This window comes from Drosophila arizonae, chromosome 4 (genome assembly GCF_054131065.1).
Source record: "Drosophila arizonae isolate 15081-1271.41 chromosome 4, UAZ_ARI_1.0, whole genome shotgun sequence".
In the NCBI taxonomy this organism is placed as follows: Eukaryota; Metazoa; Arthropoda; class Insecta; order Diptera; family Drosophilidae; genus Drosophila; species Drosophila arizonae.
Window position 1 is genome coordinate 6,028,371 of NC_142924.1, and position 15,606 is coordinate 6,043,976.

The window sequence follows — 15,606 nt, forward strand, 5'->3', positions numbered from 1 at the left end:
ATAAATATTTATATTTATATTTATTTATTTAATAATTTTGAAAAATATACATTTAAACTATTTATAGTCATACTTCTTTATAAATTAATTAACATATTAAGTAAATATATATTTTTGAAAATTGAAAAACTTTGGCACAAGTTACAAATTAACATTTCTCGTCTACAAACCAAAAAAAAAAAAAAAAAAACAAATTTTCTAAGTAAATTAAATAATTTGTTTTCTATCTCAAATACTTTTCACTTTATAAATATATATATACATCTATTTGATCTATGTGTATGTATATATATATATATATGTCTATTCTATAAATGTTAAATAACTTTCCTATATACGTATGTCTGTGTGCATTTGTTGCTCGCCGAATGCATTTTATTTGAATAATTTTTTTGTGTGTGTATTTGTTTTGTGCCATGCGAAACGTTCTATTTACAGGGACCACTAATTCCTGCGGCATTTACAAATGGATACCATTAAAAATAAAGGTGGCGCCGAAACAACCGCAATGACAACAACACCAGCAACAACAACAACAAGAACTACAACTACAACTACAACAACTGCAACAGCAACAGCAGCAGCAATAAAAGCAACAACAATTGACAACAGCAAAATAACTGTAACTGTTTATATATATATAGATATATATATATATAAAGTAAAGCTGCGTATATAACTCACACACCCACACAAACACACACACATATATATATATAATATATTTAAGCTTGTGCATGGTAATAAATTTGTGCACAAAGCAAAATAAAATCTGTTAAGCAGCCAAGCAAAACACAGCAATAAGTATGATATAAACCAAAAATACACACACCAACACACACACACACACACACTTACACACACACAACAATTAATTAATTAACGTTTATGCACTACACAGACATATATGTATATATATATATACATACATACCTATGTATGTGTATGTGTATATATGTGCATACACCTGTATGCATATACAATTTATAACGTAAAAACAATTTAATTTTAATTTAATGACAACAACAACAACAATATTAACAAATAATCAAATAAGCAAGCAGAAAGGCGAAAAAGAAAATTGTGCAACGCGTGCAGCAAAAATCGTTTAAAATGCAAATTAAACGAAATGCAGCAGCAGCAGCAGCAGCAGCAGTAAGGCGTTGCCAGTAGGCGTGCCCGTTACACACACAAACACACACACACGCCCACACACAAGAGACACACCAATACACACACACACCAAGGCCAAACCGGGCGCAAGGCAACAATTTTTTTGCCCGGCAGCCGAAAAGTTTTAAGTGAAACCAAAAAACAAAAAAGAAAAGAAAAATAAACAAATTAAAATAAATTAAAAATAAAATAAAATATATTAATTAATAACTAAAAACCAAAACAAATAAAGTTACAAATGTTGCAATAATAGCGAAATATGTTATTATTTAATTGCGTATTATTACAAGTAAAATGATTATTAACATTATTATTGCTATGCTTAAAGTTAAGTTGTAACTTTTAAAGTTAAAAGTCGATTAACAAATATATATATACACATATATATAATTATATATATGTACAAACTGCAATATATACAAAGCAAACGATGAAGAAGAAAATGATGACAAAAATACGAATTACACAAATCAAAAGATCAAACAAAAATTTGCAATTTATTTGTTAAGGCAAGTCGGGCATGCCCTACATTTGCTAATACAGAGTATATGAAAATAGAGAGGGAGAGAGAGAGAGAGATCTCTCTATATGTATCAGATATATCTCTCTATAAATATATATAAGGACAGAGAGAGAGAGAGCAAGATGTCTCTATATCGATGAGATATATCTGTCCGTATATATACATATATTATATACTCTGTATATAAGTATATAAACATTTCAGTTCTTCTCGTTGCTAAATCAAAAATCAAAAATATGATGAAGATATTTAGATGCAAATTATGAATTATGAATTTATTTTAAAGTACAATCCAAAAGAAAAAATTATTGGCCAAAAGAAGAAGCAGAAGAAGAGAAAACTGAGTTGAAACAGCTCAACTATAATTTGTTAAATCAAATGTGTGTTTCGTTTTTAACTTGCAAACTCTTTTGTGTTCATTAATAACAAATTCATATGGTTAGTTAGACAAATATGTTAAAAAAGAAGAAGAAGAAGAAGAGAAGTGAAAAGAAAAGTAAAAATCGCATTCATTATGAGCGCAATTGAGAGATTGAATTTCGCATAACTCGAGGCATAAATCAATTTATTTGCTAAACACACACACACACACACACACCCACACATACAACTGATGAATCAAAACAAAACAAAAAACTTAAACAAATTACAATCTAAGCGCATATGCAAATATAACAATGAACTATTATACATACAGCATATATATTACATTTAAGTAAATAAAATATTTATAAAACAAAAAAAAAAACAAAAAAAAAAGACAATTACAACTAAGAAAAGCCAGTTGAACATGGGTAAAAAACAAAAACAAAAAATAATATATATAAATAAATAAAAAATGTATATGTAGTGCTGTTCCAAGGACAAAAGGGACACGCACACATACATACATATTCAATAAAAGCAGGCCACATTATGTGCAATTAATTTTTCTAGTCTCATGTCTCGAGTCTCCAGGATGACGAGACTGGCAGGACGACAGGATAGTGAAAAAGACTAGAGAGAGAGGAGGATGAAGGCGTCATAGAAAAATATATTTATATACAACAATATATATGTGTATATGTATATGTGTGTATGTATATATATACATATATATATATATATATATATATATATATATATATATATATATATATATTATATTCAATTATTGGAACAACAACAAAAACTAACTGACAATTAAGAAAGTGTAGAAGAAGAAGAAGGAGAAAAAAACACAATTAATACACAATATATTGCGCTTTTTTTGGTCTGTCTGAGATTTTAGCATTACTCACAGAAGTGAAAGAAGCTAACGGGAAGAGGAGGAGGAATCTGAGAAGCAGCAAAATACAATATGTTCCTTTCATAACTTTTTTGCCAAATTGTCAAACCAACGCTCGCCTGGACTTTGCCAGTTAAAGTCTCGGGATCAGAAAGAAAACATACAAGAACAACAGAGAAAACCAAACAAATACGATATAAATATAGAGATATACAAAACCAGAAGATTACAAATAACAACAAATATAGTTATAGCGTTTATAATGTTGACAACAAATAATAAGAAAAAGCCAGAGAAACACAGAAGAAACAATAAGCACACACAGACAGACAGACAGACAATTGAAATGGTATGGGTGTTCAGGTAGTTGGATACTTTTTAGATATGGATTCGCAACACTTTGGTTCACCAGTAATACAATAATATATATACATATGTATATATATGAATATGAATAATCAAAAAAATAGAAAGAGAAAACCATTTTTAGATAGGCGAAAGTAAGCTGCTAAATTACATATATATATTATAATATATAACTGAATCGGCTTGAGGCAATCCAGTATAACGAGATCTATATCTTAAGTGCTGATGAAGAAGAAGAAGACACAAGCATACACACACACATTTTACTTATGTATACGTATGTGTGTAGACATATGCATGCATACATACAATCTGCAAGGGAGTCAAGGCAATGGTTACTTTAACGCTAAACTAAAACTATTTGTTAAAAAAAAAATAAATAAATAAAAAAAATCATAAATAAAAAATAAGAAACAAAAACTAAAAAAAAAAAATGTCGAATTCGGGACAGAGAAATTGAATATCGAGAAGTTAAAAAAAGAGGAAGGAAGAAGCATTGCAGAAACGTATAATGTTATATTATATATACATATATAGTATATATAAGGCATATGCGTATATAATTATAAATAAATAAATATATTTTTAAGACACGTTCTAAAAGCAATAATTCAAAACAACAACAAACTGATGAAGAAGAACCACAACAAGAAGCAGTGGAGGAAGAAGCTAAGTAAGTTTGAAAAAAAAACCAACAACAAAAACTTGAATACATTAAATATACACCAATATATAAATATACATAAATATATATACAATTAAAATATATATACAAAAAAAAAAAAAAAAAAACAAATATATATATATACATTTAATATTATTGAAGAAGAAGAAGAAGTTGAAATGCTTCTCTCTCTCACACACAACAAAATATTATATATGCATATTGTAAATTACTTGTAAACATTTTTTGGACTGTCCTAGAAGAAGATGAAGAAGCAGCACACACATTGTAGTAACTAAATCTCGTTTATCGATTTGGGGATTTTGAGTAATCGAAATCGCTACCCAAGCCCATAAGAAATCATTTCTAGGCAGCTTTGCCAAAACCAAAAAAAAACAAACAAAAAAAACTAAGAAAATTGAGTAGGCAACATCTTTGCTGGCCCAAAGTGCAGTCAGCTAGTAAATTTTTCTATGTTCTAAGTCGATAAACCGATACAAAAAAACAACAACAAAAATATCGAACTCGATCCGAAAGGCTTTTAGCAATGCGTCCATGGACTGATTGTTGAAAGTGTTGTCGGTTATATATATATACATATATATACTTATATAGTACGATGCAAACAACCCGATGTTGATGTGCGAAGTAAATAAGTAAAACAAAAACAAAATCAGCTTTAAGCGTACTGTTGAATTTTTTCTAGCATTTTCCCTGTTAACGTTCGTTATGTGTAGAAGAAAATGCTTTATACGATATTATTTGTAGAACTGCTCTATATTGTTAAAAGCAAATCTGAAGACAAGCTACAACAAAAACTACAACTACAACATTAACAACTACAACTACAACAAACAACTTCATGCACAACACTCTATTGGTAAACCGGATCAACAAAAGCAACAACAACAACAACCAAAATGAAATGCGTCCTTGTAACAAAATCAATTTCAGTCAATTAGATGAAAAAAATGAAAAACAAAACAAAACTAAAAATGTTACAGTAAAATAAACAACAAACAAACACAAAGAGCAACAAAAAAGACAAGCAAACACATTTTTTTAAACAAAAATAAAACATGAAAAAAAAAATTGATAAAAAAAAAAAAACATTTTTCATTATTTTTCTACTGAAGGCGTCGTCAACGTGAACAGGAAAACTTGACGGCGCAGGCGCAAAAGCTTTAAATTTGAGAATAATATAAACAAAGAGTAAAAGTCTCTAGAGGAAGAGAGAGAGAGAGCCTAAGAGGAGAATAATATGTATAAACAAATATAAAAACAAAAACAAAAATACATAAGTACATGCCGTAAAAGATTTTTTAACTTTAAGCCAAAAACGCCGTTTTTTGAGTCAAAAGTCAATTTTGTGCTTCACGAAAAAGGAGAAACAGTATGGAAGAAGAACACAAAAAGTAATATGTAAAATAGTTTTAAATGAAAAAAACAAAAAGAAGTAACATAAAATATGAAGAAAAATACAATTACGAAAAGACAGAAGACAAATGTGTAAAAGTTCTTGGTAGCTACTTATATACGACTTACTTTCCGTTTAATGCTCTTAGCTCTCTTGATTATCATTATGATTATGATTATTATGATTATTATTATTCTATTGTCTTATATAAACATATCAGTTCTAATTATGTGTATGAGTAAATCGACAACAAAAATATACGAGATATAAACGAGATACAAATTGAAACAAATGTCTAGCGATGTTTCTTTTTACCATATGCAACATACTCAAACACACTCACACACACACACACAAGCATACCAAACGCTGAGAATCACATAGAACGGCGCAAGACAATGCTTTTATATGATAGCAATCAATTATTGTCACAAACATTTCGTAATTCAGTTTTTTTGTTTATACACATTCATATGTACATACACACGCACACACACATACACACACAACCACTCACATACACATATACACATACTCACACATACTTGGTAAAGAATTGCATACAAAATAACCTACATACGAACGATCACTTGACTATTTTTGCTATAAGTAAGAAATTCCCCCCAGGAATATGTCAGTTTGCAGTTGGTACTCCTGCTGACAAAAACACCTTTACTATATTGACAATATCTCTTATATATTTTACACTATACTATACGAAAAAAAAAAACAACAAAAACAAAAAATATATATATTAATATATACAAAAAAAAATGAAAAGAAAAAAAAAAAACAATTATGAAATACATGAGAAATGTTTAAGATAAAGATAATGACAAAGGACGGCAGTGAAGTTAAAATTGTATTTACAAATGCGTAACCAGCAAAAATGAAATCATTTTAATACTTTATACACAAGTCGAAGGAATCTTAAAAATTATATATATATATATATATATATATATATATATACATATATATATGTATGAAGAAAATCCCAAAATTCAACAGAAATGAAGATACATTTATATAAAACGCGTTAATAAAGCGTAAGACAGTTTGTAAGTATTCTACTATGTAAGTAAAAGTAATTAAGAAATGGATGGAAAATCAATTAAAAAAACACATACACTCAAATACACACTGGATCTGGAATGCGTATACTTTACAAAAAAATAAAATAAAAGGGAAGAAAGGAAAAGTAAAGGAAATTTAGTCTAGATACTAAGTCCCAGCTGGACACATTTGGGCATCGAGTGATGATTGAGAATGTAATAGAGCGGCATTGCTAATGTGTGTGTATATATGTATGTGTATGTATACATATATGGTATATGCGTGTAGGACAGTGTAATAGCTATGCGACAACTGGTACAGTACTATATACACTTACAGCAAACTATACAAGGTAAAAATTATAACAAAAATTTAAAATAATTTATAAAGAGAAAACAAAGCGTGCGAAAAGCCATACACATAAATAGAAAGCATAACGAGAATTTAAAGAGGAAAACAATTTTTTCATTTCTATAAAGAAATCCGGTAACGAATTTGTATATTTACTACAAGTATGTATATATATATATGCAATTATATATGAAGAAATAAAAAAGGCAAACAGAAACTTCATACGAACGCAAAATATATGCCCATATATACATACATATATATAATATATATATATATATAAAGCAAAATTGTATATCTATATAAATATATATGTATATGTATATGTAAATCGTATACAATATATATATATATTTATATAATAGTTATATAACCAAGAACAAACAAATAAACATATAGTTAAATTCAATAATGTTAAGCATATAAAAAAGCAACAAAGCCGATGGTTAAAGTAATTCAATTATTTATAAGGACCCTTGCACACAACAGCCAGAAGAAGCAGAGGCAGGAGGATCATTCAAAATTGGCAATTATTGCCTATTACACACACACACGGACACACTTCACACACTCGAACAACAATAAATTGTAAAAGTTTTTAACACACACAGAGAATATCAAGTCAAATATGTATTCAAAAAAAGAATTGAAAATGAAAATGAGAACTTTAGCAAAAGAACATCTGAAACCTATTTTCTCAGCAGGACAGAAAAATTTTGATGACGAGTTCTAAGATCTGTGAGCAGGTGTTATAGGTGGGAGACAGTAGCAGAAGAAGAAACAGAGAGAAAAGCAAAAATTCCATTCAAGCTGTTTAAAATCGGCGTAAGCATAAACGACATCAAAATTATGCATGCGTATATATATATATAAATAAATGAATAAATATAAACTATAATAAAACATGATTTTAAAAGCGAAATGAAAACAATTTAAATAATGGCATTATAAGTTAAGATAATGGTACATAAGTTTAAAAAACAATGGCAAAACAAAACGGCTCTAGAGCAACAAAAAAAAACACACACACAAAACCAAAAACAAAACAAAAAAAAAAAAAACAAAAAGTATATATAATACAAATTATAATGAAATAACTGAAGAAATAAATAAATTAATTCATAATGATTAATAAACAAATATGAACATTGTTCAAAAACATAAAACTCGATCAATGTGTTCTCATTTGTGGGCTAAAGGGGTTTCCAGAATGCTCAGAATATTAAATTCAAAGTTCAAGAAGGTAAACCTCGTAATCAAACTACATTTGATCAAGTTACAGTCAATCAAAGATCAACTCGGACTTGCCAGCTGGATTCCCAATAATTAGTAGTTAGTTAATCATCTAGTCAGTGCCTCAATGACTTCATTATAAAACTAGCAAAAAAGTTTAACCAGTTTAGTATATGTAAGCATATATGTACATTGATAACACCCAGATTTATTTTAATTTTCCTACACAAAAGAATTAACAAAAGGCTAGCATTTACATAACATTAATAATGAACATAGCTCAAGTACACGCTCAGCTCGACTTTTTGGACTTTTTGGCCAGCTTGTTGGCATCCCACCATTTGGCGTACCACTTGGCGCTGCGCTCAGCGCTGGTATCTGGATCATACAGCGGCACATAGTCCATGTGTATGGAGGCGCGCAGACGATTGTACATGAGCATTGATGAGGTATACGATGCAATGGCCCGTGGTGAGTAGCGTATGCGATATTTGGTATAGGGATAGGCCACACGCACGACAAACTCCCACAGCATGGCCAAGAAGAAGAACAGAAAGTGTGGCAAATACCACCAGCTAGTTTTGACCTTGAAGCGTTCGCCCAGCAGCGCCATCTTCTGCACAAAGCGTGAGACATCATTGATGCCCGTGTCGTCGGTGACGAATACAGGTAATCCATTCACCGCCTTGCTGGACACCTTGAGCGCCTTGTAGGCACAGATGTGTCCCCAGGCCACGTTGCCAGCATAAACCAGCTGTTGTTTGCCGCCGACGCCAGCAACGCGCGGAAAGACCCAATTGCGAGTGGACAAATAGTCAAAGATGGTGGTAATGAAATGTGGATCACATTCGCCATAAGTTAAAGGTGCGCGTATTGCAGTGGTGGCCAGATAATCTAAGTAAATTAAATATTAGTATATATGGATTAAAGTCGACTATATTGAGCTTACCCAGCTGATTCTGAAGCGGTGCTCCATTGGAATTGAGCACAATATTCTCTGCACGCAGTTTACTGGATGCATAGCCCGCAATTAGAAATTCGCTATCCTGTTCCCAGAGCTTAGAGCTGTCCAGCGTGGGCGTGTCCGTCTTGGACTCTGTAGAATTGATTACCGCCGAGAAGGTGCTGCGTCCCTTAAAGGGCACAAAGCACACCGATGTGCAGCTGCTGTAAATCAAGCGTTTCACGTTCTGCTGTATGCACAGATCCACCACAGTCCGAGTGCCTAGCAATACATATATTTAAGTATATTATTTTATGATCTACTATCCTTAAATGCAGTGACTAGCAAACCCACCATTTATATTCACACGTTCCAGTTCTTCATAGTTGGGCGGATATGATATATCAACCGCAGCAGCGCAATGGAAGACACTTTCAACTCCAGCAAAGATTTTGTTCAAACTCTCACGTTCTCCTCCAATATCGCCGACAAATGTACGTAGCATCGGCGTCTCCGGATGACCAATCTTATTACTGTATGGCACAATGTCTAGCGAGCGTATCTCCTTGATACCCAGTTCCTTGTGCTGCTCCAGCAATAGTTTGATAATATGTTGGCCCAGGAAGCCGCTTCCGCCCGTCACGAGCACCACTTCACCGTCGCTGCTGCCCATTGCGTCTAATGTCTCTAACTCGACCTCTTACTAGAAAATAATAAAACAAAGAAATGAAATTCCGTTAAGTAACCATGTGCTAAAAAGCACACTGTAGCCATAAAAATAAACGCAACAACTGAGTTGGTCAAGCGAGTGTCATAAAAAACGCTGCTTCAATTACCCAAGCATCGGGTCGCAGCGCATCAAAACAAGCCTTCATTCGCGCTCTCATAACTAAAGCAGATAGCCATGGTTCGGCAGAGACCTTCGTCCGGGGTCAGCAAAGCCGTTTTCAAATGACTTGGTGGTTTTTTATAGCGCATGGCTTACGTGCAGCTTTGTTATGTTAATAAAGACACGGCGCAGCTTTAACCAGATCAGCGATTCAAACCAGATGAAGCCAAACTTTTTTATAAAAAATAATTATTAAGAACCTTCCAATTAGCTATCGAAGTAAGCCACTGAGAGAACACCAATTATCGAAGGATTTCAATGAAGACAATGCGATTAATTATCGAGAGGGCGCCAGTTATTTAGACCCACACAATCGCACAAGGAGCACAGCTCTTGCCAAAGTATGATCTCTATGAAATTACCGTTACACCTTTAAAAATGAACATTAATGCATTTTTAACTACATATATACATATTTTCGCAATAGAAATATCATTGAAATTGCTGCTGTTTTGTCTTTGCTTCCTCTTTGTGTGTTACTTGGCCAGGGTCAACATTTTCAACACTTTTGGACCAACAGCAGCAGCGGCAGCGGCATCAGCAGCAGCTGAGCAAAAAGCTACAAATCAAAGAGTAGCTGCTGGACTTGACGCTGGGCTAGCTGTGATTACCACACAACAGAAACAACAACAACAAAATACGAACTAGCATCAAATAATTACAACGAACTGGTTTCCGCGTCTATTACCACATACATGCGTCAAATGGTTGCGCACAGTGACTGGGCTTTAGCACTTGGACTTTTGATTTTTAGTTGCTTTTAGCAACGTAAATTGCATTTTAGACATAGACCACTGCACTTTTAATTCTCGAAATTCCCATAAACACCGACCTGCACTTACCACGAAAAATTGTTTGTTTGTTTGTTTTGATCCGCCGTTTGCAACGGTTTGCTTTGCTTGCCGCCTTAAAACTGTTTGACGACTTGACAACGAACGGGCTGAGCTGTAAGCGATCTGACAGCGTTGCCACATGTCAAAACTTATGTCCATCGATAAGTAACACGAGAGCTCAGCGATCGTCAAAGTTTTCATCGGATTTCAAGCAAAACAGCGCGCAAATTTAAATAGTACACTTGTCAATTTGGTAAAATTCAATTTTTTATTCAACAACAATTAAATGAATATGGACATTAAATACGCTTAGAGATTATATAAATAAATTTCATCTTCCATACGAATCGTGTGAATTACACAGGCAAATTACAATATTCAGTAAGTACATTGGTAATTGTTTTCGTTGCATCCCCCTTCATATAGTATAGTATATATATTATAAATATATATATACATATAGTAATATAAAGTAAACGAGAAGTAAAAGGCCGTTGATACAAATGACTTTGGATTAGATTAGGCGCGCTTAAACATTAACAACACATACATATACATGGAATACAAAATGGTGTTTAGTATAATTAAAAATTCTGTTCACATTTTGGTTTGGTTTATTACAACATTATTCTGTAAATATATTTTAATGTTCATGTTCAGTTTCAAATCGTAAGGTTAATAATGTTAATGTATGTATGTATGCATGTTGTATATATATATAGATATCAATCTGTTAAGTACTAACTGACTTGAATTTTATATCATAGTATATATTTATATAGTATATCATTATAATATTAATGTACGCACTTCTGCCGCACAAACTATAAATAATCATTAATAATTATCTAACATTTCTTTTAGTTACATTATTGCATTTAGATGCATAAATTGGAGTGTGACATGAAGCAATGAAAACAAATTCTATACTAATCAATTGTCGCGCGATGAACAATATATGAATGTTGATTGTGTGTTCATTAAACTAGTTAGGTGTATATATAACTCTTTATATATATATATATATATATATATATATATATATATATCAGTATATATATAATAGGTATTACGGTATGCGGTCACAAAGAGCAACTCTTTAACTAACATTATTTACTTTAACTATTACAAGTACGTTTTCATTATAAGCTATTATTGTTGTTATATTGTTTATCCTTTTCAGCCAAACACATACATATATCCTTTCCACTCAGTACGATAAAGCTGATGGCGAACGCGAACCAACTGTAAAATCTTTGTACACTGAAAACACGGATATCTGCAAAAGTGCAAAAGCAAAATCAAATATTAAAAATAGTTCATAAATCATTTCTATGAATTTTTACACCCTATTCATATATAAAAGCATTTACAAATATATATACATATATATAAATAAATATGTATTTTGTGTGTATCTTAATTGGCAACTTGCGTCACAGTCAAGAACTGCATCATGATGATGGCGAACTGCCAAATAGCCAAATTAAACTTGGCATCTACAATTGGCAGCCGAAATTGGAAACTGTTTTAGGTTTATGCTCCAATTAGAGAAGGGACAGGGAATGGAGGAAACAGTATTTACCTTGTCTTTCAGCTGCTGACACAGTTTCTGGCCATTCATCAGCAGAAGGAGTACATCATTGAGCCATTGAACACCGATTTCCGCTTGGCGAGAATCAAATTGCATTGTCCCTTGATTGTTTAACAGCTGATAGACGGCTATGATCAGCTTGTGGCTCTGCAGATAGAAGCTAACGGCCAAATCTTCGGGCAGGTTAGGCACAAGTGATTTCATATTGCGTCCCTTGATTAGCTCCTCAATTGGCTTCTTCTTCGGCACTAGCAAACTGTTGCGTCCACGCTGCAGCGCATCTAAAATGTTGCCTATCACATGAAGCACTTCATCCGAGGTTCTGCATGTGTACAATCATTAAATTATAAATATAGAAATTCAAAGTAAACACCAAACAGTCTCACTTGAAGTGATAAGAGTCATCAACGTCGTCAATGTGATTGATTGCTGTTTGCAGATGATTAGCAGCATCCTGCACCTGCTGCAGCTTCCACGGCGAATCGTGTGTAATTGAGGTACGTTGCGTCTGACTGGGCGCCTTGCACAGCTTAAAGCTAATATCCTGTAAAAAACAAAGTGGAGGCTTAATTACTTTGTTTATACTCTTATTTATGTATGATTGGTGCTTACTGCCTGGGTTATCGCATCGCCCGTTAAGGTTAGCACCGCCTTCAGCTGATCGGGCGACACGCTGAGTATGAACTTTTCAGTCTTCTTGCCCTCGTTATCATACAGCGGCACAGGAAATCGATGGGCGCATTCCTTAATGATAAATAAATTATGATACACACATATATATAGATATGTATATTTATAACTGATTGTATTGCATAAGGATATTATAATAATAGCTTACCACAAGTATAGTTCGCAATTGCTTTAGTATCGCATGCACTTCTTGTCTCAGCACCCACTCGAATTCAATTTGCTGCATATATGTATGTACATATATATAAATATGTTTGTAATGCGGGTTTGTTGAGGGCGTGCGTATATGTGTGCGTGTGCGTGTGTATTTTGCGATAGCGGCGTCGTCGTCGTCGTCAGCCCAAAAACAAAGAACAATAGGGCACGTTTCATGTACAAATCAATAATATCGGCATTTCGGTGAGAGAAGAAAGGAAGAACATGAAATGAGACAAAACAATCAATAATCAATTAACTTAAAGCACATACACTTCACACTTGATTAATTACATTGCATTTTTGGCCGAATGGATTTTTAATTACACACACATACACTTGCACACATATTTGCACACATACATACCAAATTTAGAGCCTCCTCTCGCTCGGTGTCAACGACAAGCATTTTCATTGTGCTTTTGGCCTTCTTGCGGGCTGTTATGTATCTCCGTTTGGTTTTGTCAGCTAATGCTGCAGCACCACCGTTGTTAGCAGCAGCACCAACGCCAGCAATTTGCAACGAGAGCGCTGTAAATGTTATTGGATATGTTGAGTGTATATATATATTTAACAACTGCTGCTGTTCATGAATGAACAAACAAAAGCGAACGCATCTTTTGAAGCGATATTGCGATATGTTTGTGTCATTCAGTGTCATCGCTAGCAGACAAACAAATTTGAAAATTCGCAAGATTTTTGCATATTAATCAAAACATGCACTAATTCATTTTAAGTAATTGCCATTGATTTACTCACAATTATTGATTGAATTAACACTATTAAAAATGTAATTATATATCATAAACAAGTTTACGTTTGCAGCCCTGGCTAGCAAAAAATTTTCTATAATACCGTCTATCGACTTATCGCTAGGTATCAATAGCGAATGTGCGTTGACATGCGAATGTTGAACTTGCGCGCGTTAAATTCAAATTCAAGCAAAGCTTTAGTGTTGATAATACTTACGTTTTCGAAGAGGCGGAGGGGTGGTTAAGACAGCCGTCTCCGGCACCGAATTAAGCACATGGTGCTGGTAGTGCCCACTACGCTGTCGATGTAGCGGCTGGAATGACCAATTTGTTGTCGAGCTGCAAATTATTGAACAAAAAGATATGTTCACAAATAACACGTTGATATTTTTTTAAGCAATTTGTCACTACGATCGCACACAGAAAAATAACAAACACCTTATCATTATAGATTTGTGTTTGATTTCGATTTGATTCAGTGTGAAGTGCTAATTGCAATAATGCTATTGTTATTGTTATGGCTGTCGAATGAGTCATCCATCCATCCATCGGAGCAGCTGTTGACGCTATAGCGCCTGGTTTTTGGTTGCAAGCGAATCTCTCTCTCTTTCTACCCGTTTCGCTTGAATTACATGTAATGCGGGTTTCCCACAGCGCGCGTGTCAGCACTTTACTTAAAATATGGCATTGGCTTTTTAGCTACAATTACAAAATCGCTTATCAAGCTATGCTAAAAAGCTTGCTGACGCTTTGCACACAAACGCAAACACACACTCATACACATTCATATCCATATTCATATTCATATACATATGTATAGGTAAAAACACGCGCATAGTTTCTTTCAAATCCCAGCAGTTCTTTTTGTATTTTTCCTTTTATCAGAGTTCTTTTTGTTTTCGCCAATTTGATAAGCCAATGTCAAGAGAGAGAGAGAAAGAATGAAACCTATTTGAACGTTTATGTGGCCATAAATTTTATTGACACCAAAAAGTCGTCGGCGGCGTTTTTAACACATTCTTAAGCTACCCATAATGCCAAAATAAACAAGCACGTCTTTTATGATGTATACACACATGCATATAAATAAATAACGGTAAAAAAATTACCTCTGCGGCATTTTGCTATGTTAAATATTTATTTATTATTATTATAAATATGAATTTTATTATCAATTGCAAACACTTTACTTAATATTATCACGAGACGAGACAAGACGAGACTCACGATCTTTAATTTTAATAATAATAATTTAAAAAAATGCTCAAAAACAAAAACACACACAGTCTGTTAGCGCGCGCGGTGAGTGAGTCGTGGGAGGAAGGGAGGTGGGGGGACGCGACGTACGATCGGACGTAGCTCAACACTGGCTGGCAGCTAACGGCAAGCGCACACAAAAGCCACAGCCAAGCAACTGAACCAACCCGACAGAGACCCAAGAAAAACGCCGCCAAGTCGAGCGGGCGAATTGGTCAATGGCAACGGCAGCAGGCAGCAAGCAGCAAGCAGCAGACAGCAACAGCAAACAACAGCAGCAGCAACGGCAGCAACAACAACAACAGCGACAGCAACAGCAGTAGCAGCAGCGCCGTTTGCGTCGAGGCCAACGTCAACGGCGAGCGCGCTTTTGTATGTAATGCTAACGTTAAATGCTAACGTT

General features: G+C 33.5%; 3 protein-coding genes across 6 annotated transcripts in view; 1 reads left to right on the plus strand and 2 right to left on the minus strand.

The window, feature by feature from the left end:
- Rbp6 (RNA-binding protein 6) overlaps positions 1–7,884 on the plus strand; it is a 205,749-nt gene extending 197,865 nt beyond the window's left edge. For all 3 annotated transcript variants that reach the window (XM_089467844.1, XM_089467843.1, XM_089467845.1), the window contains one exon: positions 439–7,884. Coding sequence is in view for 2 of the 3 variants with exons in the window: in XM_089467843.1 (XP_089323969.1) it covers positions 439–480 (42 nt within the window). In the remaining variant the exon portion in view is untranslated. The remainder of the gene's footprint in view (positions 1–438) is intronic.
- A 354-nt stretch (positions 7,885–8,238) lies between these two features.
- Positions 8,239–10,879, minus strand: LOC108612818 (3 beta-hydroxysteroid dehydrogenase/Delta 5-->4-isomerase). The gene is made up of 4 exons (XM_018005834.2): positions 10,725–10,879; positions 9,348–9,696; positions 9,000–9,275; positions 8,239–8,944 (listed from the first exon to the last, which is right to left on the minus strand). The coding sequence occupies exons 2-4, from the start codon at positions 9,664–9,666 to the stop codon at positions 8,343–8,345; spliced, it is 1,197 nt and encodes a 398-aa protein (XP_017861323.1). The 5' UTR covers positions 9,667–9,696; positions 10,725–10,879; the 3' UTR covers positions 8,239–8,342.
- Positions 10,880–10,964: 85 nt separating this feature from the next.
- Positions 10,965–15,417, minus strand: rogdi (rogdi atypical leucine zipper). Of its 2 annotated transcripts, XM_089467848.1 has the most exons (8): positions 15,056–15,417; positions 14,164–14,285; positions 13,562–13,725; positions 13,148–13,219; positions 12,922–13,053; positions 12,696–12,853; positions 12,301–12,631; positions 10,965–11,994 (listed from the first exon to the last, which is right to left on the minus strand). In XM_089467848.1, exons 1-8 carry the CDS (start codon positions 15,064–15,066, stop codon positions 11,926–11,928), a joined length of 1,059 nt encoding a protein of 352 aa, XP_089323974.1. In that variant the 5' UTR covers positions 15,067–15,417; the 3' UTR covers positions 10,965–11,925. The 2 variants fall into 2 exon arrangements, with proteins under 2 accessions (XP_089323974.1, XP_017861331.2); XM_018005842.2 differs by lacking the exons at positions 14,164–14,285; positions 15,056–15,417 and adding an exon at positions 13,954–14,066.
- Between the last annotated feature and the right edge of the window lie 189 nt (positions 15,418–15,606).